This window comes from Hemicordylus capensis, chromosome 1, assembly GCF_027244095.1.
Source record: "Hemicordylus capensis ecotype Gifberg chromosome 1, rHemCap1.1.pri, whole genome shotgun sequence".
Lineage (NCBI taxonomy): Eukaryota > Metazoa > Chordata > Lepidosauria > Squamata > Cordylidae > Hemicordylus > Hemicordylus capensis.
In genome coordinates this window covers 408,856,873-408,883,586 of record NC_069657.1, presented here as the reverse complement: position 1 = coordinate 408,883,586, position 26,714 = coordinate 408,856,873, and the positions used below count along the sequence as shown (strand labels likewise).

At 42.2% G+C, this 26,714-nt stretch overlaps 1 protein-coding gene and 1 long non-coding RNA gene across 4 annotated transcripts in view; one reads left to right on the top strand and one right to left on the bottom strand.

Annotated features, from left to right (window-relative positions):
• LOC128349928 (uncharacterized) overlaps nucleotides 1-18,250 on the top strand; it is a 29,333-nt gene extending 11,083 nt beyond the window's left edge. Inside the window, exon 3 of the long non-coding RNA XR_008319073.1 lies at nucleotides 18,188-18,250. This is a non-coding gene — a long non-coding RNA (uncharacterized LOC128349928). The remainder of the gene's footprint in view (nucleotides 1-18,187) is intronic.
• The window catches only part of LIN9 (lin-9 DREAM MuvB core complex component), a 57,368-nt gene continuing 32,959 nt past the window's right edge, over nucleotides 2,306-26,714 (bottom strand). For all 3 annotated transcript variants that reach the window (XM_053307242.1, XM_053307232.1, XM_053307250.1), the window contains 7 exons: nucleotides 23,096-23,215; nucleotides 22,810-22,911; nucleotides 16,020-16,100; nucleotides 5,942-6,067; nucleotides 4,371-4,553; nucleotides 3,764-3,861; nucleotides 2,306-3,639 (listed from right to left, as the gene is read on the bottom strand). In XM_053307242.1, coding sequence (XP_053163217.1) covers nucleotides 3,534-3,639; nucleotides 3,764-3,861; nucleotides 4,371-4,553; nucleotides 5,942-6,067; nucleotides 16,020-16,100; nucleotides 22,810-22,911; nucleotides 23,096-23,215 — 816 coding nt within the window. In that variant the 3' untranslated portion in view covers nucleotides 2,306-3,533. The remainder of the gene's footprint in view (nucleotides 3,640-3,763; nucleotides 3,862-4,370; nucleotides 4,554-5,941; nucleotides 6,068-16,019; nucleotides 16,101-22,809; nucleotides 22,912-23,095; nucleotides 23,216-26,714) is intronic.

The following is a 26,714-nucleotide window of genomic DNA, read 5'->3' as shown; positions in this document are numbered from 1 at the left end:
GCAGGCCCCCATGAGCCTCTCTGCTTATGTTTGGGACTACAGGCTGTAGCTCCCGCTCTTAACATGCTCAGGAGTTTCACGGGATCATGGGCTCCCTGTTTGTTGGCATATTGGGGACAGGTCACTTAGCTGGCAGTGGGACAGTAGCCCCCAGGTTCTCCAGTTAGCAAGTGAATTGAAAAGGGATATAGCCTTTCCCTGTATTAGGGAATGTCTAAGTAGACTCTAAGCCACTTAATGGTGCAGTGGGGAAATGACTTGACTAGCAAGCCAGAGGTTGCCGGTTCAAATCCCCACTGGTATGTTTCCCAGACTATAGGGAAACACCTATATCGGGCAGTAGCGATATGGGAAGATGCTGAAAGGTATCATTTCATACTGTGAGGGAGGAGGCAATGGTCAACCCCTCCTGTATTCTACCAAAGACAACCGCAGGGCTCTGGTCGCCAGGAGTTGACACTGACTCGAAGGCACACATTACTTTAAAGTAGACTCTGGAGTTAACTTTCCAGTTAGCTTGTTTGAGGCAACGGCAAGGGGGGGGGGAAGTAAAGGTCAATCTTTACTGAGCATAACCGCTGCTAACTGAGCAAAGAGGCACCTTTTAAAAGTGGTGATTCTCTTTATTTAGCAGGGGGAGAGCAACTAGCCCCATCCAACCCCAGCACAGCATCCCTCCAGTGGCTGTTGTTGGTGTCTTTCTGTTTCTTAGACTGTGAGCCCTTTGGGGACAGGCAGCCATTTAATTAATTAATTACTGTATATAAATCGGAATACTTTTGGAATTTGGGTTGAAGAGTGGTATAGAAATACTCATTGTATTCTTAATCTTTGGACAGACACTGAGTGTGGGGCTAATGCAAATTACCTCAGCAGCTGCCTGCCCAGCACTCATTCACCTGGTCTCTGTGCATGTGTGGAGTCTAGGTGAGTGCTGGGCCAGCAGCTGCATCACTGCCATGTGACCAGGCTGGTGGGGGTGGGGGAGCTTTCCAGGACAGGAGCACTACCAGACTGGTAAGCTGGCAGCACCTTCTCATTTACTCTTAAAGGTGCCTCACTCTCCCTTTCTGCCCTCCCACCTCTCAGTGCCACCTGCCCTAACTTAAGCTTTATCCCCTTTATTTTATGAGCAACTTTCTCCACACATAGCTGCACTGGGCTGGATACAGTTTACTCTTGGACTGGGCCGCCGTTCCTGAAGGCTGCTCTGGTTTGCGATCGAACCAGTCGGGTTCACAGCAAACTGGTTCACTACCAAACCATTCGTGCACACCCCTACTACTGTTATGAATGGGATACAAATTCCATTCTTGTAGTTTGTATACCACACTAGATTACCACATCAGACATTACCCTAACCAGGGAAATTAAACCTTCTAACCAACCATCAACACTTTCCAATGTACCAAGATAGCTGTGTGTGTCTGTTCAGATGATATAACAGTTGTGTGTCCATTCTTTGAAGATAATGATCTCAGAACTGTGGTGCACTCTCTGGTAACCTCTAGGTTTGATTACTGCAATGTGCTCTATGTGGGGCTGCCTTTGTATGGAGTTCAAAAACTTCAATTGGTCCAAAATGCAGATTGGCATACAGTGTTTCTCAGAGATACCATATTATGCCTGTTTCAAAACAAGTGCAGTGGTTGCCAATAGGTTTCCAGGCAAAATACAAAGTGCTGGTAATTACCTTTTTAAAGTCCTAAACAGCTTAGGAGCAGGTTACCTGGGAGAGCGTCACCTTCTGCATGATTCCCACCTCACATTAAGGTTATCAAGAGAAGTCCATCTCTGGATGCTGCCAGCTCCTTGGGAGTGGGCCTTGGCTATGCAATGAACTCCCCATAAAAATTCATGACTTAACATCTTTATCAGCCTTTAAAAGAGCCTTGAAATGCATTTTTTTAACCCTGGCTTTTAGTAATCTCTGAATGTTTTAAATGGTCTTAACAGTTTGTTTTATTTTGTTTTTATTGTATTCCTCTTTGTGAACTGCCTAGAGCCTTTGGAGTCAGGTGGTATATAAATAAAATAAATAATAAATGGTTCTTACAACAAATAAGGAATATATCCTGGAGCTTGGGCTTTCTAGTAAACTGTACAAAAATATCATTAATCCTCCTCAAGAAGGAAAGTAAATTTTATAAAAGGAAATGCCAAAAAATATGAGCAAGTTTAAAGGTAAAGAATCTTCCTCAGTCCCCCAAGGTCAGGTAAAGATACATTTCTGAGAACTATCTCAGACTTGCTTCTGAACTTTGAGATGCTTTGCAATTTTATAAAATATTGCAACTTACATAAGTTAATGAGAATAAAAGATTTATGCATTTCTTAAAGGAACAAGCTTTGCTAAATATAGACTCTGCAGTTAAGTTTTGAAGCAGCATGAATACAGACACAGAATACAGAAGCATTTTTAAAACTATACAAAATTTTAAATTGAAAATAATTGTTTACATTTTCTTTATACATTAACATACATACAAAATACCTCATTTTATGAGGCCAAGAATCAGAACACTGCTACAGCTATCTGAAAATTCAAATCTGGAAACAATTTATTACACAAGCTTTACAGGACTATACTAAATAAACAATTCAATACACACTTTTTACAAGATTGAGAATTCTTCTATTCCTCAGGCCTTTGCTTTTTTTTTTTTTTAGGCAGTTCATAGGACTGGCTATCCAACTGCATTGTAAAACTGTTAGTTGCTTGATAACCAGTTATCTAGTTTAAGGTTGTGCAAACAAATCAATTGAAAAACATTACCAGTTATTTGTGTGAAATATCCTAGCTAGAGAACGCTTTTGCCCCTGATGGAGGCGGAAAAGTCATATCATATCTGGGAATTCAGCTGTTCTTTTCTACTCCTTCATTAGATTACTTTTATAAGTTACGATAAATTAAACATTCCAAAGATATTAACTGATTTACAGGGATTCCCAGTATCCACAAGTGTACAATAGCTACCTACCTACGATCAGTCATTCTTTTGCACATTCAATTCTGTTGCTACTTCCAAGAACAGGAATCCACATGCTGCTTTATCACTCACCACACTGTTTAGAGACTAAAGTCAAAGCAACAACAGCACACTAGTACTAGGGGGCTGTAGCTTTCAAGAATAAGAAATTGGCGTATAGCCCCTCATCTGTGTCATTTCTTTGTTACTGTTTTCAATATATCACTTAATAGTTGACAATTTGTTGCAACTAAAATAGAAAAGAAAATATTCTTACTTGACGTTATAGTTATATGAAAACATGTTTGTATAACTCCCCATTTGAAACAACATAGTACTTTGATAACAAAAGGTTAGCTTTTAAACAAGATGCATAGCAAGTGATGAAGTTATAGCAATGCTGGTATTTCTATGCTGGTTTCTTCAGAAGCAGTTCAACAGATCGCAAAATATCCTTCTCTTTTCTGTTCCCTTCTGGCAGAGGATATTTGGTGAAGCTCATATAAAGGAGGCTTTTCCACAACTACATTCTGTACACTTGACTAAAATAAACCACCTTCTTTCTCAGTCTCTGTTGGTGTTGTTTGCAGCAAAGGCATGTAAATTTCCCATTTGGCTGAGGCCACTTTGGATATGTGCAACATGGATCTCAACATTATTCTGAAAACAACTAAAGGAAAGGGACATAGTTTTTGTCATTTTTTTTAAAGTGCTCTGAAGAACATTGGACATATTAGTGTCCTTAGCTGTAAATGCATGTGAAATTTGTTGTACTTCATACTATAAACTAGTACCTGATATTGGAGGAATCTATGGAATTCTTGATGTCATTTAGTGAATCTGTTAGTGACTTAAACTCAAAGGAATTTAGATCACCTCCTTCTGCTAGACACTAGAATAAATGATAAAGAAAATTAGGACTTTGATATGTTTTTAGCTTTTTTACAAAATGCATGCAATTATAACAGATTCTCAGGTGAATAACAGAACAAGAATACCAGGAGGGGCAACTGTGGGGATGACTATCTCTCAGGGCATTCTACTGAAAGTGTGTGTGCCAAGACCCAGGAAGGCTTAAATTGGCAAGATCATCAACTGGGTGATGCTTCAGGGGAGAGGGAAGCCAATGTATTCAAAAGATACTAAGTTAAAGGATCATAAGCCAAAGCCCTACCTGAATATTGTCAGGGGTGGGGGTGGTACTTATGTGGGAGCTGGCAGGCAATTTAAATAATTATTTTAAAATTGACAACCACCATAATAGACCTGTCCCCATTTCTGAGATCAGCCTCGCTTCTTGGCATAAGTGATGGGGTGAAGGCCTTAGCAGCTCTACTGAGCCAGGGGAATGAGTATGTATGTACAGCACAGTATGTATTTTTGTCTCTCTGTGCCACTTACCTTAATTTGCAGTAATATTGCCGTGAGTCTAGCAATAAGATCAGTCAGGTTTTCATTTTCAACACAAGGCTGACCTGTTGTCGATGTATTTGACTGTCTAACAATTTCCTGAGCTTCTTCTTCACATCTGCGTCTTAAATCTGTTGGATGATCTGCAGGCTGCAGGCCTTGATCTGGGGCAAGCTAGGAAGATTAAGCAAAAATATATATTATTACCTCTCAGATGTAATACTTTTATTCACGAATTCACATCACCAGGCCATCAATGGCCATCAGAAACTGAATTCACAATGAGCAGGGAAAGCCTCCTTTATACCATGCCACAGGAATATATTTTAAATATATATTTTATATAAAAATATTTTAAATAATAATAATAATTAATAAAAACAAGTCAAAATAAACGACATAGCAATACCAGGGGATAGCAGAATAGAAGAAAAAGAAACAGAAAAAATCACCAAATACAAAGATCTACAAATTGAAATTGAAAGGCTGTGGCAGAAGAAGACCAAAATAATCCCAGTGGTCATTGGCGCCCTGGGTGCAGTTCCAAAAGACCTTGAAGAGCACCTCAACACCATAGGGGCCACAGAAATCACCACCAGCCAGTTACAAAAAGCAGCTTTACTGGGAACAGCCTATATTCTGCGACAATATCTATAACCATTGACAATAAAATTCTGGCATCCCAGGTCCTTGGGAAGGACTCAATGTCTGGATAAAACAAACCAGTCAATAACACCTGTCTGACTGTGTAAACAAGAAATAATATTTTAAAAGCAGAGTCCCAAAGGCTATGTCTTTTGCTGGGATGCAACATTCCCCTGCATTTATTCATTTTAAATTCATTGAATTTGTGCTCTGCCCATTACCCCCCAAATACTGCACTGTCATATTGAAAAAATAATATTAAGGGAAAGGAGGGACTGAATAGGATGAAAATTTTTGTTTTATTTAAAGTCGACTTATTTTCAGTCATTAAAGTAGCATTACTGGGGGGCGGGGGAGTAACGTTGCTTCTTCCCCCAGAACATTATGGGCCAGTAGTCATGGGGAAGTGGAATTTTAAAATACTGCCTTCATCGAGGCAGAATCTTTTTCAAGTAAGGAGAGCTTATGGCACTACCTACTGGTTAGGCCCCTGCCCACCAAAGGTGTATAGGATACCCTTGTATTGGATCTGACTTAAATGGAATCAGGCAATTTTGAATTAGACCTGATCTGATGAAAAATAAAATTGGATCTGCTTAACAGCTCAATTTGACACACAACCCTAGGAGATACAAGCAAGGAGGAAATGGAACAGAGTGTAGGAGAAGTAGCACTGACTTAACTGACTCAGGAATTGAGTTAATTTCAGCTTTCCCTCTACATACCTGAGGGGTAGAATACAGCTTGTATATGTCTCCTTCTAGTTAAATAAAAGGGCTACAGACTCATAACAATAAAATGTAAAACAAAAACCCCTTCAGAGATAAGGTTGGTTGTAAGGGATTACAGCCCTCTTGTTACTACAGCACTCCTGATTTGGCTGAAGAGCACTACCAAATAAAATAGTCACATTTTACCTCGTAACAATACTGCTGTACTTTATGTAAAACTTTGTTCAGATCCTTGTTCAGCTGCTCAAGATCTAAAACAATAGTTGCATATCTTCTCTGAAATTCAATGCTGATGGGCATAGAATATGATTTCTGCATAAAAAACAAGAAAAATTAATAATGCAACAACTTGATATATTTGTTTATTGTACTTAAACTTTATTGTACCATTAAAGGTGGGATTTTAAAAAAAATCAGATTTTATATTAAGTTTAAAATAATTATAGTTTACTAACACTTAAATGTGACAAAGTTTTATTACCTAGCTCCTGTAAGAAAAGTGTGAGACATTTTAAATCCTCAAAAGAAACTTGATCAACCTGCAAGCTGATGGTCCTATCAAAATAACCTGCTAGAAATAACTCTTAAGTTGTTGACACAGATGATCTCTGAGCAGATATTTAAATGAGTAGCACCTAGACAAAGCCCAAATGAAATTAAAATGGGTCTAAGTTAGTCATTACTAAATATTTCACTGGGATTACATCCTAAACCCTTCCATTGGGGACACCTACGTTTTTCTCACCCCAAAATATGAAGCTCACTGTGTGACATTAGGCAAGTCATTATCTCTTAGCCTTTAACCTCACAGGGGCTAAATGGGACAAAATCTAAGGTTTAAATGGGGCTATCCCATGTATGCATTTATGAGGTCTTTGGAGGAAGGCAATTTACAAAAGTGATAGCTAAAATTGTATCCAATTCTAAGCAGTGTAATTCTTTATAAATTACCAGCAAATAAGAAAAGTCAACAAAGTTAGATTGTATTGGTGTAATTATTTAGTTAGTGAAAAATACAATTCCTGCCCCCTCAACCCCCAGCTCAGCCACACTATGATGAATACAGTGACTGCTGTTTCCAAACCTGTGCTGCTTGTTCTTTTTGTTTGGAGAAATCCAACAATATTGAACTGGACCAAGGAAAAACAGGTTGCTCACCTGTAACTTTTGATCTTTTGGTGATCTGGTATCATTCACAACATGTGCAATAGTCCCCGCAGAATGATTTCAAGCTCCTCATAGCACTCTGAAGCTTCGCCTGTCATGCACAAAGCATGAATCTTTGTGCAGCAGAGCACTTTCCAGCTCAGTTCCTGAATGGCCGCTGTGCAGGAAGAACTTCACGAAACAAAAAAGGTACATACGAAAAGCGGGGAGGCTGGATGGGTGTTGTGAATGATACTGGATCACCAAAAGATCAAAAGTAACAGGTGAGCAACCTGTTTATCTTAATGATGATTCAGTATCCTTTCACAATGTGGGTGCAGGGGTGCAGCCACCATTATGCCAAAGAGTTTAAAGAACCCGGGCTGCCACGCCCTCAGAACTCCCCATGTGCTCCAGCCACGCTCCCTGCATCTGATGCCAGAAACAGTGGGCGTGGCCCTGTGCTGAAAAGGGGCAACTTCAGTCAGCAGTGTGTTTCCAGCATGGCTGGGAGCGCCATTCTCTGCTTGGAAAGGCAGAGAGACATGTTCCTGGCCAGGCTGGGAACCCAGGGCTGGCTGAAGCTTCTCACAAATGGAGCTTTTTCTGCATGTGGCCACGCCCCCTGCATCTGATGTCAGATATGGTCAGACCTGATATGTCAGATCTGATATGGTGCTGGGGGCCACCACGGCAGGCTGAACTGGGGTCAGCGATAGCAGGTTCCCTATGCCACTGCGTGAGGGATTGGTGAGCTCTCCCTAAAAGGAGGTGGGTCTGAGAATGAGGAATTACAGAACTTCCTTTAGTACAGCCTGCCCCAAACCCACTTTAGCTACAAAGCGGATATCTAAAGCGTAGTGTTTTACTAAGGTCATGTTGGAAGACCCTGTAGAGGCTTTCCTTATTTCAGAAACCCCCTGTAGAGGCTTTCCTTATTTCCCTGCTGAGATTGTCTGCGAAAACATTGTTGGTGCCCTTTATGGGGATGGGTAGATGTGGTGGTTTATGGACCAGTCCCAAAGTTGAATGTAAAGGCTGCAGAGCAATCTGGAAATGGTGCTGCCCTGGCAATTGATGTATACAATAGCAGTCATGTTGTCCAGTAGGACTTGGACCATATTGCTGCTCAGAACCAGTAAGAAGGCCTTGAGAGCCAAGAGAATAGACAAAAGTTCTAGGACGTTTATATGGAGAAGTGATTGTTTGTGATTCCATAGGCCATGCACATGAAACCCCGCACAATGAGCACCCCATCTCTCTAGGGAGGTATCTGTGGTAATAGTCAGTGTGGAAAGGAGGCTGAAATGGTATGCTCATTGTCAGATTTCCTGGAAGAGTCCACCAGAGCAGGGAGTCCAAAATGCTTGTGGTAACAGAAGTTGCATTAGCTGGCTGTCCAAATTTGGCCTGAATTTTGAAAGGAACCATAACTGGTAACATTGCATATGTACTCTGGTGTAATGAACAGTCATAGTGCAAGATGCCATCAGGCCCAAGAAGTGTTGGATGGACTGTGCCTCCTAGGTGGGACTGGACCTGAAGGACTGGATCATATGTACAATGGAGAGCCATCTCTCCTCTGTTAGAAAGGCTTGCTTCACATTTGTGTCCAAGATGGCAGCTATGTAAGTCAGAGATGTCTGGAGGATGAGGGAGGATTTTTTTCCAATTTACCTGTGCACACAGATCCTCTAGGAGTGTGAGCACGGCTTGGATGTGATTGGTGAGCAGTGCTTTTTCTGGAGGGGTGATCAACCAGTTGTCCAGGTATGCAAAGATCGAGATTCCTTACATCCTGAGGTGGTGTCAGCAACCAAGCCACCCGGTGTGGGAGTCTGTCCAGAAAGGGACGAAGAAGAGACGATGTTGAGTCTTCAGAGCTGGAAGCAGAGCAGGGCAAGGCAAGAGACAGTGCTCCTGTCCGAAACCAGTCTGGGTCGCAGAGGCTAACACACGGCTAGGAATCTCTCTGGCTCAGGTTAGGGGCTGGTAAATGCTCCACAAAAGACGTGTGTCGTCTTCCAGCGCCTGACTGCAGGCTGCAGACGTGATTTATGGTCTGAGCTGATAACTCTCAGCTGGCAGCAATTCAGGGCTTATCAGCTTTCTGAAAGAACCGCCTACTTCTCCTGACGGTTTCCAGCTCTTGGTGCCCTCTTGTGACTCTCCTCTGCTGCGGAATCATCGGGGGTTACCTGTTTAACTCATCACCAGATTCCTCAGTCCCTGACTCTGCTGCCTCAGACTGCTGTGTTTGTTCTGGAACAGCAGCTGGACATGCTTTGGCTATTTCTTGGGAACTGACAGTAGGGCTCTGCCCCCCAGGTACCCCTGTATCAGCTGGAGGGCTGTCTGTATCCACTTCCTCCTCACTATCTGAGACCGGGGGTGTGACAGGTTGGCAATGATGGCATTCATGCATTTTGTGAATATGTGTGGGCTGTGGAGAGACCAAATGGAAGGACCATATACCAGTAAACTTGGTCCCCCCATGGTGAACCACAGATATTTCCTGGGTCTCGGCTGAATTCCCACATGAAAGTAGGCATCTTTGAGGTCTAGCGTGCCAAGCCACTCTTCCTCTGTTAGGAGAGGGAGTAGCTGTTGTAGAGTGAGCATCCACAATGTGTGTGTGAATGAAATTGTTGAGGAGACAAAGATCCAGTATAGGTCTGAGACCTCCGTCTCTTTTTGGTACTTGGAATAGAACCCTGCCCATTGGTTTTTCTTCGAAACTGGTTCTAATGCCCCTTTGGACAACAGTTCTTGGACTTCTGTTAACAGTGTAGGAGTGGAGGGTGTGTGTTTTATTCCAAGGAAAGGGCGAGTTGTATGAAATTCTATGGCATAGCCTGTGGAAATAATGTCTAGCACCTAGGTGTCAAAAGTAATAAGACACCAGGTGGTGAGGAAAGGGACAAGATTGTTGGGTCCAGAAGTTCCAATAGACCGGGGAGTCAAAGACTCTGCTTGGATTGGTCCTTGGTTGAGTTCTTTGTTGACAAAGTTGCCTTTGTGGGAAGGAGTGCTTTTGAGTGCTCTGGAAAGCTTTCCTGAAATCTTTGTGGTTGGTTCAACCATATTTGTACTGTGGTTTGTCGAACCTCCTAAACTTTTGAGGTTGATATTGCTGAGTGGAAGAGGAGGAGAAAGTTTTAGCAGTAAACTTAGATTCCCCCCCCCTCAACTCCTCCATAGTCTAATCCGTTAGAGAATGAAACAAACTGACCCCATTGAAGGAGAGCTCTTCAATTTTGTGTCTCATGTCCTGTTGCAAGGAGGAAGAATGGAGCCATGCATGTTGTCGTAAGGAAATGACGCTAGCCAATGTGCAAGATTCTGTTTCCAGTAAATGCCTTGCAGTGCTAAGATTCTGGAGTGTAATGTTCACAGACTTAGCCAGCATATCTTTGAACTTGTTTTGGATAGAGTCAGGGGCATCGTTGAGGTCATTTTTAAAATGCTCCCAGACAAAATAGTGGAATTTGGCCATATAATTGACTATCTTAATAGTCAGAGATGAGGAAGAATAAGCCTTCTGGCCAACAGAGTCCAGCTTTCTGGCATCTTTGTTGACAAGAGCAGAATGCTCCTGGCCTGATTTACTCCTCATCACACAGTCTATAACTAGGAAGTTCAGTGGAGGATGCTTAAAAATAAATTTGCTATCATCCTCCTGGATATGGTAAAAATTCTCTAGAAGCTTGGAGGTAGATGAGAAGGAAGATGGAGCTTCCCATGCTGACTCAGCAGAGCGGATCAATATTGGTAGCATGGGGAGTAGAGGCAATGAAATCATAGATGGGATCCTTGACTTCTTGGATATGAGACTTTAGTTCCAAGCCAAGAACTTTTGCCATCTCAGCAATCCAAATTTGATAAGATTTAGTCTCTTCAACTGGGAAGTTGGATGGGTTATTAGGGATGTTGTCGTCTGGAGAGGGGTCTGATGGGTTCTCAGTATGTGTGGAATCATCATTAGAATCTGATGAAGAGGTGTAGTCATTAGGAGAAGTTTGTCTATCTGGCAAAGTTGCTTCTCAGGGGGTGTTGTTGGAGAAGTGAGTTGTTTATCAGCATAAACTGGGTGAGCCAGTTCAGTGCAACCAGGCACAGGACCTAGTGGCATAGGTTGCTGTGAGAAAGATGGTTGAGGCACAGAAGGAGGATCCAGTGGACATCTGAAAGAAGGATCTACACCTGCAGGAGATGGCTGACCCTGAGTAGCAGTTCTAAGTTTTGTAAGTTTCCAAAGTCTGAATTCTTTTTTCTTTTTATTAAATAAAAACTTTATTAGAACAAAAGTTACAGTGCAAGAAAACAACCATAATTCTCCCAATTGGTGTAAAGAATGAAACCTGACCAGATTACATAACAAGAGTTATTTGTGGTCTGGTTTGCACGGGACCGAATAATATGGGTTAACTTTTCTGAAATCGCGATATGCCATAAGTTCTTGTACCAGATATCCATCGACATGTTCTTATTTTTCCAGTGCTTGGCTATAGCTAACCTGGCAGCAGTTACCATAAACATGAATATTTGTTTTGATGACACATCTGAATTGATCCCAGAACATATATTTACTAACGGGGCATAATCCTATTTTCTGATTTGTGATTTTACTCATCTCTGTAAATACCTCTGTCCAAAAGTGTAAGACCCTGGGGCAGGTCCACCAAAGATGAAAACAGGTCCCCTTCATCCCACAACCACTCCAGCAAAGCAGAGTACAGTCTTTATGGATGTGTGCTAATCTTACTGGGGTCAGGTACCATCGATGGAAAACTTTAAGAACGTTCTCCTTAATTTGGGCTAAGGAGGAAGTAACCTGCTTGCATTTCCATATGTTCAACCACTCCTGGTCTTTGATTTCCAGTTAGAAATAATTTTCCCAAGATATTTTAATGCTGAGTAGTAGGTTAAAGGCGTGATTTATGATCAACTCATATAATTTTGAAACCACACCTTTGAGAGAGTCTGGGGCTTCCAAAACCAGAACTTTGAATTTTGTTAATTATCAGTTGGCTTGTGCTGTTATTTCTGCGGTGGATATAAAGGATCTGCACTGTAAAAGATGTATCCATGTACAGTGCAGAGGACCCAGAATTTCCCCTATAGCCGCCTGAGTTAATAGGGTTTCCACACAGGTAAAAGTTACACAATCTGGCAACTTCCAGATCAGTAGCTTCCAACAGTCTAGGTGATGTGAATAGTCCAACAAATTTTGGGTAACAAAATGGGAATAAGAGGTGAATAAAGGGGCACTAAACGCTTATGGCATTTTGCCCAACTCTTAAAAGTGGCACTCAGAAATGGGTTGTCTGCTGCTTTAAACTTGGTAATCCAATCTGGTATTAGAGGCATGCTTTTAACTCTATAAGAGTATTGATCAGCAACTCCCATTTTAACCCGAGAGTTAATTTCTACTTCGGTCAGCATCCGTAAAATGCTTCAGAGGTGAAAAGCTTCATAATAGGCAGGTAGGTATGGGATTCCTATTCCACCATTAGCTGTTTTTGTGTAAAGAATGCTACATCCGAGTCTTGGTTTTTTTGTTGGCATGAATAAAAGAGATAAAAATTCTTTGCCATCTCTGCAGAATGTTCACAGATAAAGTAACTGATAAGACTTGAAACAGAAACAATAATTTGGATAGTAAATACATTTTAAGAGCTGCTACTCACCCCAGCTAGGAGAGATTGATATATTTCCACTTCCAAATCTTTCTTTTCAGAAGTCTGAATTCTTCATAGTTATAAGGAAAGGATGGGGAAGGCATGTAAAGAGGCTTTTTAAATCTTCCCATCCTTCTGATGTACCCTGGGTCCAGGGCTCCAGGTGAGCTCCAATAGTATGGAGAATAGGTAGGAAGTGAAAAGTGGAGTTTTTCCTTCCACAATGGATCGGCAGGTAGGTTGGGGAGCAATGCAGCGTTGCATAGGCTGGGGAAGCAGAAGGTATTTTAGGAAGCTGCAGAGCATCTGAGCTCGAGTTGGCAATGGTGAGGCCATGTAGGGAAAAACCCCTAAATGTTGATCCAGACAACGGGGATCCCAAAATAGATTTGATGTCCCGAAGGAGAGTGAACTCCTTCAACACCAGTGGTGTTGATGGGAAATGAGATCCGATGACAGGCAACAAAGGAACTGAGGGCTGAACAGGCAGGTTCCTTGGTGATGTGCGATCAGCGGAGAGCATCAAAGGAGAAAACATCAATAATGCTGTAGGGGAGGATCGTATCAGAAGTAGGGTTGACGATGTTGAGATTGGAACTGGTATCAACGCTGAGGTTTGAGAAGTCAAGGCTGGAGGAGCAGAAGCTTGCTTGACAATCTCCAGAGAGGAAGATGACAAATGGGAGTGAGCTACCTGAACAACCAATGGGGATGGTGTACAAGTGTCAATCGGTACTGACGTCGTTGATGAAAAAGATGGGTGATAGGCAGGTGGTGAAGGTCATGTCTGGCTCGATGGTCTTTCATGGCTGGAGGGGCAGAGCTTACTGTAGTGCTCAAACCCGTGACTGTTGATGCTGAAGATGAAGAGATCTTTTGATCTCATTAAAGTCGATGGTGCCAATAGTAGAGGAGATCATGGTACTGGAGTCAGCGGGCGTAAGGCTTGCTTGTAAAGGGCAGCTCTCAAACACAATTTCCTGCTTTTTCAAGTTTGGTTGGAAATGATCATTAGAGTAAGTATCAATTACAATACCAAGAACTTGCCTGTAGCTTAATCGTTCTCCCCCAGTTAAATAAAACTTCAATGATTAAATGGGCTCAGGATTTTGGTTATAATATACATTTTAGGAAGAACATTCATTTTGATAAGAGAAATTCTTCCACTTAATGATAAATTCAATCTGTTCCATCTACATAAGTCTGTCTTTATTTCCTTCCAGGTTTTAATATAGTTATTTTAAAACAATAAGGCATTATTTGTTGTAAGAGTAACTCCTTGGTATTTTACTTTCCCCCCACATTAAAACTAGATCTTAGAGCAAATTTTTCAATATCTTCTTTGTTCATATTTTTAATTAATACCTCTGTCTTATCCTTATTTATATAGAACCCTGCCAAATTCCCATATGATTCTAATATTTCCAATAATGTATCGACTGACTCTATAGGATCTTGTAAAAACAACACTATATTGTCTGCAAAGGCTCTTAATTTGTATCTTTGTGTCCCTATTGACAATCCTTGTATTTTGGTCTCTTCCCTTATCATCCTGCACATAATTTCCAAGACCAATATAAATAATAATGGAGACAAGGGACAACCTTGTCTGGTACCTTTTCAAATACTAAAATAATCTGTACGTTCTCCATTAACCTTAATATTTGCTTTTTGTTCAGAATATATAGACCCAATCACCCTTATATAATTAGCTCCAAACTATAATTTCCAGGGTTTTCAACATAAATTGCCAGGAGATGTTATTGAAAGCCTTCTCTGCATCCAAAAATAACATAGCCAATTTTTTATCATTATGCTTTTCATAATATTCTAATACATTCAAGACAGTTCGCACATTGTACTTTTTTTGCCTTCTTGGTAGAAATCAAGCCTGATCTTCATGAATTAACTCTATCAGGACCCCCTCCACTCTTTTGGCAAGTATAGAAGCAAATAATTTATAATCATTATTAAGTAAAGAGATTGGTCTATAATTTTTAATAAAGGTTTGGTCTTGGCCAGGTTTTGTTATTAATGTAATAGTTACTTGCCTCCATGAATCAGGAAGCCAACCTTTCATTATAATTTCATTCATTGTCCACTGTAATGGTTGAAATAATACTTCACTAAAAAAAAAAATTATTGCAAAAAAAAAAAAAAAAGATTTTTGTAGCACCCACGGTGATGGAGCCACCTTAAGAGTAGTATCCCAATCCTCTGCCTCGGCCTGCAAGCCCGTCGGCGAAGGAGTCTTACTACGGACACGTGCCTTCTTGGACCTTTTCCTCGGCGGCGAGGAATTGCCCTCCTCGTCCGTGGAGGAATAACGTACCTTCTTGTGTTTGCGCCATTTTTCCCCTACACTTCCAGGCCTCTTAAACTCCTGCTCCGTAGTGGCTTTAGACTGCGAAGAGGCAGAGTCCACAACAGGAGGCACCGAAGTCGACAACATTGTCACGCTCGACACCGACGTCGAGGGCCCCAACCCCAGTCTCGGCGTCAGGGGTCGAAGCACGTCTTCGTAAAGCGCCGCCCGCAATTTCAACGCCCGATTTTTCAAAGTTTGTTTAGAGAAAGAGCAACAGATTTTGCAGTTTACCGGGTTGTGTTGCTCACCAAGACAAAGCAGGCAGGCATCGTGTGTATCTGTAGTCGGTAATTTTGCTCTGCAGTTAGTGCAGCGCTTGAAAGTTGTCTTAACCGCCGCTTTAGACGCCACAGCGCCCAGCGCCTCACGGCCAAGAATATCGTCACCAATTTACAATTTATTTATGGGAAATCCAAAACGTAGTCCGAAAACAGTCCAAAGTCCAAAGCCAAACGTCGTTCCAATTCCGTTCCAGTCGTGTACCGTGAAAACAATCTAATTATCCGAGGAGCAATCGATCTGAGGTTTAGAGACAATGGCGGTCTAAAAGAAACTGAGGAAGACACGCCCCAATTGCCTATTTTAGCGTAAGCATGATCGCGTGCAGGACGGTTGGAGGCGTCACGAGGAGCTAGTCAATAGGTCCGCGAGGTCCCTGCGCAGGCGCAGAACCCATTCTTTATGAATGCAACGGATCACGATCCAGATCCATAAATTATGTGTCTTTCAGGAACCAAGCATGAGGAGCAAATCTTTGAGGGAAGTGTATACAACATGGTTGAAAAGGAACTGAGGTAGAAAGTTTTCTCCTGCTGAAAATACTGAGTGTGCTCTGCATGCGAAGGGTGGAGCTTCAGAGAGCTATGAGGAGCTTGAAATCATTCCTTGGGGACTGTTGTGCAGGAGCAAAGACCATGTTGTATAGGATGGCAGGTTTCCTGGAAATACCTCCGTTACACTTTGTAGATGTATCTTTGCCTGCACTGGGATTATTTCTATGAGAAGCAGGCACCACTAAAACTAATTAAAGCCTAAGTAACTTTAAAAATAATCGAAACAACATTTTTACCAGTTTTTCTGCTTCTGTGTTCATTTCCCTTAACTGCTTGATGTGCTCTTTCTTGATCATAAGAATTTTTGATAATCTGGTCTGCAGAAAAGCAGAGAATATATTTCAGAATCAATATAATAATTTCAATGGATTTTAAACTATGTTACAGAAGTGTCAAGATACCATGCTAGTATTTTAGATATTTTAGATATAAATCAGATGAGCTGGAAATAAACAATATGCACAATGTAAAAAAACTGTTTTTTCAGTTAATGGTTTCAAATATTTTGGCCTTGAAGAAACAAAGCATCAGTGTACTGTACACAATTTCCTACATAAATCTGGAAGAAATAAATTTGTTGTCATCTTGGCGGTTGAGATGCATCATAATCTCTTTCCCCTCAATTCTATCAGTCTGCATCATCATGCATTGGCTCCTGTCACCACAGACAAGACATGAGGACAGATGTTTATGTCAAAGCAAGGTGTTCAGAAGGCCCACTCATGCAATGTAACTTCCTCAAGAAACTGGTTTGAACTGTATATTTGTGTTGATCTAATCCATCACATGAAGTGGAGCAAGGGTGTGCCTATCCTCCTTGTCTCTGCCATGCTCATGGGGATGAGCACATCCAAAGAAACTATTGTGTGTAGGCTTTGGACTGCACACTTGATTCATGGAAAATATCTAGAGAATCAACTGCATGACTGAGGCCTACTTTCATTGTGCACATAGACTTTGAATGTGTTAGGCTATTGGAGGCATTTCCTTCTTAACACTCAGCTTTATAAATTCATTGCTGTTTCCATAGGGATGTAGCCTCTGGGACTGAATAATGGCTATAACTGTGCATTGTCAATTGAGACACTATATCAAACTATGGTTTCCAATTCTGGTTTGCCAGGAGAGTCCAAACTATGATTTATTTATTTAAGAATTTATATCCCAAATTTCCAGTTCCAAAAACTGAACCAATCAAGGTGGCATATAAGGCTCAGCACTCAACAGCTTTGATTCAGTCTGAATAATCATAATTTGTCATGATGTCTGAATTACAGCTTAGTCCCTAAATAACAGCCAGGATCCAAAGAACTGTGAAACTACTGCAAGGAACCCAAGGGTAACTTATTCTTGTTTTTCGCAAGTGGCAGACCACATGTCATACAGCAGACTGCTTTTAGAATTAAGATTATTTTCAAACAATTTTGTGACATGGCATTGGAACAGCTGTTCAAGGGTGGGGCGTAAAAAATTTCATTGGCCTACTGCAAACCCCTTGAGTTAGTCTAAGCAGCTCTTTTGATCCCAAATGTTATCATGAGTGCTAAAAAGTAATTGCTAGCATGATACTGGATATTGGACTGAAGCACATTTAAACTATAATCTATATTCTTAGAAGATACTTTTCAAAGAGTTGAGTATACTGAAAAAATAATATTCAATAGTTTCACAATTATGTCTCTTAAGTATTATCCTAGAGCAGAAATAGAAAATATTTTGTAAACAACTTTTCAGAAGGCGTATATGTAAAAGCCACTTCCTCCTTCAATTGTTTGGCTGCACTGAATTTCCAGTGGGTCTACACTCTTATCCAGGATTGAATGATTTTCTTCAGTGAGGCAAACAAGCAAAATCCCTGTCTTCCTCAGTGCAAGGCCAGGGAGCACCAAAGAAAGGAGACACAATCTTTCCTTCCCTGATCCTGCATGTGAGAAACGGGCTGCACCAGGGAGAAGAGGTACTCCCTCATTTCACCTAGAGTGAAGCAAAATGGACAACAGTGTGGAAGTGATAGTGGGGGAAAAAAAATTTAAGAGCAATTGAGAGTGGTATTATACTCGTCCACTGCTCTTCAACTGTAGTTCAAAATCCATCTAAAAATGGAATAGCAGCTATAGGTAGATTATTATTTATTATTTCTCTGTGTAAACTGCCCTGAGCCATTTTTGGAAGGGCGGTATAGAAATCGAATCAACCAACCAACCAACCAACCAGGAGAGTAGTTTAATTCCATCAAAAATGCATTTACTAAGCATTTTGTGACGAATTGGATTGTTTAGCTATATCATCATAATGTTAAGCTTTTGTATAGCAACAGTGATTTCAACAACTTTCATTTCAAATACAAGTTATTCTTATGCTAGAATACATTTAAAGTGAAGAATTCTCATCATTATTTTGACAGGAAGTGAATAATCTTGAAGTGGCTGGTAAAGATGACAGAACACTACTAGAACATGTTTTTCTGGTAAGAACTAATCTACCTACTTTCCTTTCACTATAATCTTAATTGATAATTACCATCCTTACAAATTAGCCCATTTCAGCCTTAAACGTCCCCCATCTTCAATTGGGGTGGATGACATCATCACAAACTATGCTGTTGAGGTATCCCTATGTGTCACTCACTACAACTGCACCAAATTTGTTTCAAATTGGTTAGGTAGTCCAAAAGTTAGCCCACTTATGCCTCAACTGTTCATACATCCACTATCTTATTTATTTTATTTATTATTTATTTAAAATATCTCTATATGGCCCAAAACCTGCATCTCTGGGTGGTTTAGAATTAAAATCATTTAAAACATCAAATCAATTAATAATTAAAATCATTTAAAACATTTAAAACCCAATATTAAAAATATTAAAACTATAAATCTAATTAAAAGCCTGGGTGAACAAATGTGTCTTCAGTGCCTTTTTAAAAGTTGCCAGAGATGGAAAGGCTATTATTTCAACAGGGAGCACATTCCAAAGACCAGGGGCAGCAACGGAGAAGACCCATTCCTGAGCAGCCGCCAAATGAGTTGGCGGCAACCGTAGACGAACCTCTCCAGATGATCTTAACAGGTGGTGGGGTTCATGGCAAAGAAGATGTTCTCTTAAATACTCAGGGCCTAAGCCGTTTAGGCCTTTATAGGTAATCACTAGCACCTTGTATTTTGCCCGGAAACGTATCAGCAGCCAGTACAGTTCCTTCAATAGAGGAGTAATATGGTCTCTCCTAGATAACCCAGAGACCAACCTGACTGCCGCATTCTGAACCAACTGCAGTTTCCGGACTATGTACAAAGGCAGCCCCACATAGAGCGCATTGCAGTAATCCAGCCTAGAGGTTACCAGCATATGTACCACTGTTTTGAGGTCGTTCATCTCAAAAAATGGACGCAGCTGGTGTATCAACCAAAGATGATAAAAAACACCTCTGGCCATCACCTCAACGTGGGACACCAGGGAGAGGTTTGGATCCAGAAGCACCCCCAGACTGTGTACCTGTTCCTTCTGGGGGAGCATGAGGCCATCCAGAACCAGCAGATCAAAATAATCTCCCAAGTTTCAACCCCGCACAACAAGTACCTCCAGCTTATCTGGATCCACACTAATTTTGTTATCTCTCATCCAGCCCATTACTGCCTCCAGGCAGGCATTTAGGGAGGTTATGCCTTCTCCCAATGATGCTGACATGGAGAAATAGATTTGGGTGTCATCAGCATATTGATAACACCCTGCACCAAATCTCCTGATGATCTCTCCCAGCGGTTTCATGTAGATGTTAAACAACACTGGAGACAATATGGAGCTCTGAAGGACACTATAGGAAAGTTCAGATTTTGAAGAACAACAGTCTCCAAGAGACACCATCTGGAATCTGCCTGTGAGGTAGGAGTGGAACCACTGCAAAGCAGTGCCTCCCACCCTCAATCCCCTCAGATGTTCCAGAAAGATACTATGGTCAATAGTATCGAAAGCCACTGAGAGATGCAGAAGGACCAACAGAGTCACACTCCCTCTGTCAATTCCCAATTGGAGATCATCCATCAGGTTGACCAAGGCAGTCTCCACCCCATAGCCTGCCCGAAAGCCAGTTTGAAATGGGTCTAGATGATCAGTTTCCTCCAAGACCACCAGGAGCTGGGAGGCCACCACTTTCTCAATCACCTTGCCCAGCCATGGAAAGTTGGAGACAGGCCTGTAATTGCTTAACTCTGAGGGATCCAAGGCAGGCTTCTTCAGAAGTGGTCTAACGATTGCCTCCTTAAGACAAGGAGGCATCCTGCCCTCCCTCAAAGAATCATTTATAATCTCTACCAGGCCCTCTACAACAGCCTCCCTGCTAGATAGTATAAGCCCTCTTGGGCAAGGATCAAGAGGACAGGTGGTAGGTTGCACCATTCCAAGCAACTTGTCCACATCCTCAGGAATCATGAACTGAAACTGATCCAGGATCATCACATAAGAGGAGCTGTTGGACACCTCGGCAACAGACTCTGTAACAATTGTTGAGTTTGAATCTAAGTTGGCCTGAATATGAGAGATTTTGTACAAAAAAAACTCATTTAAAACATCACAGCGAGTAATTGTTGGTTTCAAGTACTAATTCAAGGGGGAAGGGGCACACATTAGCCCCTCAACAACTCTGCTGGATGTGAACTTGCAGACACTATACGGGAGGAAAAGAATTGCTTCTTTACCACACGTATCGCCTGAGCATAGATTTTCAAATGTGCTCTACGTAATAATCTTGCGGATTTGAGTAGAGTCTTTCTCTGCTTGTGCTCTAGTCATCTACCTTGCTGCTTCAGCCCTCGTAGTCTTTCCGTATACCAAGGGGTTAGTTTCAAAGCAGGTCGGAGAGGACGCTTAGGAGCAATCGTGTCCACTGCCCTGGAGTTGATTATTCCAGTTCTCCACCAGAGTGTCAACAGGGTCATCAGCAAAGCCAACACTAAATCCCTCCAAGGCTTCTTGGAATCCTGTTGGATCCAGTAACCTTCTCGGGCAGACCATTCTAATGGGCCCTTTGCCCCTGAGGAGGTGGGACGTGGTCGTGAGTCCAACCTTAACCAGATGGTGGTCCATCCATGACAATAGGGAAATCACAGGAGTCCCCACCAACAGAGCACCATTCTGTTCAGAGTGAAAGACCAGAACAAGCGTGTGACCAGAAATATGCGTCAATCCCGAGAGAGACCACCTGAGATAGGCCCATAGTTGTCATGGCTGCTATGAACTCATGAGCCACCCTGGACAAATTGGTCCCAGAGTGAACACTGAAGTCCCTCAGCACCACAAGCCTGGGAGACTCCTACACCAAGCCTGAGACCAAATCCATCAGCTCAGTTAGGGACTCCGTTGGGGAGCGGGGTGATTGGTACACCAACAAAAGTCCCAGTCTATCCCTGGTCCCCAAACTTAGGTATACACATTCAATATGGTGGGGACATAGACACTTCGACAGGGATCCTGGTCAGGGAAATATTATTCTTATAGACCACAGCCACTCCACCTCCCCGCCCACATTCCCACACCTGCTCCTCAACAGAGTACCCTGGAAGGAGAAGCCGGGACCACACTGGACCAGCAGTCTCCCCCAACCAAGATCCGTAATGCATACTAGATTGGTCCCTTCATCCAGAATCAGATCATGGATGATTTCAGGTTTATTCTGGATCAGGTTTATTCTGGACCGACTTGATAATACAAAGGAGCAAGATGAGGCTCTGTGGGTGGTTGGCATTGCTTTCCAAGGTCAAAGAGCTGGCAGGACAGCCAGGAATTAAGTTTCTGATTTCCCTTCCCCTGCAATGACCTGCTGACCTGTCAATGTTACTTCTTCTATACCCCACCACCACTGGAATAGCTGCCCCATAATCAGTGGATTATCTTGAATCAGGGTGGATGACATTATTACCAACTACGCCCTTGAGCCGGCCATATGTTTTCCTATACTTGTAGCAAATTTGGTTCAAATTGGTTAGGTGGTTTGCAATTTGGTTCAAATTGGTTAGCCCCTTTGTGCCTCAAATGTTCCTGCATCTGTCATCTTGTACTGGGGTGGCTAACATAATCAGAAATAATGCAGTTGAGGTATCCCTATGTGTCCCTGCAGTTGTAGTTCAAACTGGTTAGGCAGTTCACAAGTTAACCATCTTGTGCATCAAGATGGTTGAATTGGATTGGATGACATCATTAAAAACTACACCTTTCTGCCATCCCTGTCACTACAACTGTACCATATTTGGTTCAAATAAGTTAGACTGGCCACAAGTTAGGCCACTTGCGCTTCAAATGTTCACACACCCACCTGACATAACCACAAACTACGCTGTTGAGGTCTCCCTATGTGACCCTATAGCTGTAGCAAATTTGGTACAAATCGGTTGGGTGGTTCACAAGTTAGCCCACTTGTCTAAAACATTCATGTGTTCGCCATCTTGAATTGGGGTGGATGACATCATTGCAAACTACACCACTGAGGCGTCCCTATGTGTTCCTACAGCTGTAGCAAATTTGGTTTAAATAAGTTTGGCAGTTCACAAGTTAGCCCACTTGTACCTCAAACGTTTACGGGCCCACCATCTTGAACTGGGATGGATGACATCATCACAAATTATGCTTTTGATGTGTCTCTATATATCCCTACAACTGTACCCAATTTGGTTCATATTAGTCCAGGCATTGTGAATTTGATAGTGGGAGACACATGGACATACACACACAATGCCAGGTGATCTCCTAAAGTTATTTTCCTAAAGGGAAGTAGGCTAAAAAATCTGTCCTGTCATATGCTGCATGCTTCAGTTTTATATGTCTTTACATTTATTACCCCCATACATTGCTATATTAATATTATAAAATAAGAAAAGAAAATCAGTTGTATAAGCAGGAATTTAGACCTTTGATATTTCAGAACATTAAACCATTTGATGTTTCAAAGTCATGTATGAACTAAATAAAATGATGAAGCAACTGAAGAAGTTCAAAATCAATATAGTTAGTCAATACAGAAAAACAGTTGACACTCACCACTTGGATAAGGAATTCTACTGGAAAACCACCTAATGTCTCGCTATCTGAGCCTGAAATTTTGTTTTTCCAGGATGACTGTCCTAATAAAGGATCATTGTCCTATATAAGAAAGAAAGTTGCATTTAACAACTTATTTCTAGAAAAGATTTGGTAAAGCTTTAACCTTGAGTTAACTAAATTTTAAATTTTAGAATGTATTGAATTGCTGCTTTCATTTGCCTCAGATCCTTTAACATTCAGCAAGTAACTTAGTTAAGCAACATTCCTACATTACGCCACTTACTGTAATTGGTGACTGGAGGGAAGGTGCATAATGTAACCGAGGAGGAGTCATAAAGAATCGAGAAGGCCGCTGTTTTTGTCCAAAGGCAGCAATGGGCATCGTTTCATGAGGTTCATTACTCTGAAATCACAAAAGGTTTTTCAAAAAAGTAAATTACTTTAAGCACTCTATATTTTGTACTCATAATTTAAATGTTTTAACTGTGCAATCCTATGAATGCTTACTCAGAAGAAAGCCCAACGAAGTTCAATGGGGCTTGCTCCCAGGCAAATGTGCATAGGATTGCAGCCTAAGTCAATAAGTTTAGAGTTCAGATAAAATTTTGAATTCAAAATACAAAAAAAGGAAGAGACCTTAAAAACAGATTGCTCACCTGTAACTGATGATCTGGTAGTGATCCGTTAACATCCAATAGAATGGGTTTTGCGCCTGCGCGGAAGCCTCTCAGTGTCTAGTTCCACAGCTCCTTTTCGGCGCCTGCGCCTCGCCCCACATGACCACGTGGCTATTTAAGGTGGGAGGAAGCAAAGGCACCTCAGTTCCTTGGAGACCACCAAAGCAGTCGAGAAATCTGATGTAGTAGGTAAATTCTACTATATAAAGGTAAGTACTACTGCGGAGGGGAGGTCCGGGAGGGTCTAATGGATGTCAACGGATCACTACCAGATCATCAGTTACAGGTGAGCAACCTGTTTATTTGGAGCGTGATCTGTTGAATCCATCAGAATGGGTGTTTAGTTAGCTCCGTAAAGGAGGGAGCAGTAGAGTTATTGAAACACCTTTTTGAGGACACCCCTACCAAAATTCACATCCACTGCAGAGCACAAGTCAATAGCATAGTGCCTTACAAAAGGCTGCTCAGAAGACCAAGTGGCGGCCTTACAAATGTCTTGAAAGGATATGCCTGACAGGTGAGCTGCAGATGCACCATAAGCCTTAGTCAGATGCGCCTTGATGGACTTAGGAGGCTGTACTTCCTGCAAATTGTAAGCTAGTAGGATGGTTTGTACAAGCCAGTGGGAGAGTCTTTGTTGGGACAAGGCCTGCCCAATGGTCTTCCCCTTGTAGGATACAAAGAGCCTCTTTGACTTTCTGAACGTCTTAGTCTTCAAAATATAAAACAGAAGTGCTCTACGCATGTCCAAGGAATGTAGAGCCTTTTCCAAAGGCGTATTTGGGGAGTTAAAGAAAGTAGGTCTCACACTGTCCTGGTTTATGTGGAAATCTGTCACAACCTTTGGTAAGAAAGTGATGTCAGGTCGCAGGAGCACCTTATTCGGGTAGAAGAGGGTATAAGGTACATCCACCCTAAGAGCTGTAAGCTCACTCACTCTTCGAGAAGTGGTAATAGCCACCAAGAAGGCGGTTTTCAAGGATGTAAACTTTAGAGTAACCAGCCTCAGAGGCTTGAAAGGTGGTTCAGTTAAGGCGGCAAGGACCAGAGAGATACTCCATTGTTCTATCAGCTGTCATATAGGTGGATATAGGTTAGTGAGGCCCTTTAGGAAGCTCTTGCATGTAGGATGGGAGAAAACTGTCTTGCCATCCCACCCAGGGTGTCTAGAAGAAAGTGTGGCTAGGTGTACTTTGACAGACGCATTGGAAAGCTTAGACGTCTTCAGCATGGTAAGGCAGAGGAGGACCTGGCAGATGGAAGCTCTAAAAGGACGAAAGCCGTGTTCTACAGCATAGGAAGCGAACCATTTCCACTTGCTAGCATAGTTTTTTCTGGTGGAAGGCTTTCGTTGATTCAGGAGAATTTTATTCAATAGCCGATCCTCCATGCTGTTAGCTGCAAGGTGAGAACTCCTGGGTGCAGAACCTCACCATTTTCCTGAATCAGAAGATCTGGACACTTTGGAAATTTGTAGGTGTGAGAGGACAGTTTGAATAGATGCGGAAACCATGCCTGGAGGGGCCACCATGGTGTAATCAGAATGCATCTCACGTGTTCTGTTAGAATCTGTGCCACTACTCTGTTCACTAGAGGTAAAGGGGGAAACATGTAGGTCAGATCTTGTGACCAGTCCATCTGGAAAGAACCCCCAAGGACCGTGGGTTGTGGCCGGCTCTCGAACAGTAGTATTTGCATTTTGCATTCTGCGCTGTAGCAAATAAATCTATCCCTGGGAATCCCCATAGGCTGAATATCGGCCACAGGTAAAGGTCATTCAATTCCCACTTGTGATGGGATTCTGTCGTGAATGATCGACTCAGGCCATCTGCCAGAACATTCTCTGTCCCCTTGATGTGGACGGCCACAGGGATGATGCTGTTCTTGATGCACCAATGCCAAATCTGAATGCTCAGCGCACAAAGAGACCTGGAGACCGTTCCACCCTGTCGGTTGATGAAGGCAATTGCAGTAGTGTTGTCCAACTGCAGTTGTACTACCTGTCCCCTGAACATTGGAAAGAAAGCTTTTATGGCCTGAAAAACTGCCAATAGCTCCACAAAGTTTATGTGAGATTGGTGACAGCTGCATGACCAAAGACCTTGAGTCAGTTTGGCATTGCAATGGCCCCCTCAACTTTTGAGTGAAGCATCAGTTGTCACCCACACAGATGGGGTGGGATCCTCCTTAGTAAATCGAATCTCTGAGTCAACCAGGACAATGATCGAAGGATTTGCAGAGGGACGAGTAGCAGTTTTCTGGGACTGTCCCTGTTCAGATGGAAGGAAGACAGGAACCATAACTGCAGCTTCCTCATTTTTAAATGTGTGTAACAAACAGTTGTTGTTGTTGTTAATTCGGTTTCTATACCGCCCTTCCAAAAATGGCTCAGGGTGGTTTACACAGAGAAACAATAAATAAATAAGATGGATCCCTGTCCCCAAAGGGCTCACAATCTAAAAGTTGACTTGCAGGAGGCCATCAGGCCAAGCCGGCATTGTATCTGCCTTGCTGGCTGTAATGGAGTGTCTTGGAATTGATGGGCCAGTGCTGTGCTGTGCTGGCTTGATAGCGGTCTTCTGGCAAGAATGCCCTTCCTGAATTGGCATCCAGTACAGCCCCTATGTAAGATATGGTGGACACGGGGGTCAGACGAGATTTTTTCCATTTCACTTGAATCCCGAGGTCCTGAAGAAGGCTCAGCATGTACTGTATCTGAGAAAGTAACTCTCTTGATGTCAGGAGCTAATCATCTAGATATGGATACAGCTTCAGACCCTTTGTTCTCAGGTGAGCCACCACTACTGCCATGCATTTGGGGCAGTGCAAAGTCCGAAGGGAAGGACTTCATATTGGTAAACTGAGGTCTCTACAGTGAACCTCAGGAATTTTCGGAAGGATGGTCGGATCCCTATGTGAAAGTATGTCACAAGCCACTGCTCCAGATGTAGAAGTGGCAATATGTCCTGCAATGTTGTCATCTGATACTTCTTCACATGGACAAATTTATTAAGATGTCTCAGATCCATTATAGGTCGGATTCCTCCATCCTTCTTCAGAATTTGGAAATAACGGGAGTAAAAACCTTCCCATATGTAAGCCCATCGCACCCGGACTATTGCTTTCTTGTGTAATCCTGATCCTGATGAAGGGCAGGTGTTGCATCTGTGAAGTGTAGGCCCCTGAAACGAGGGCGAGTCTTGAACTCTATTGTGTAGCCTGACG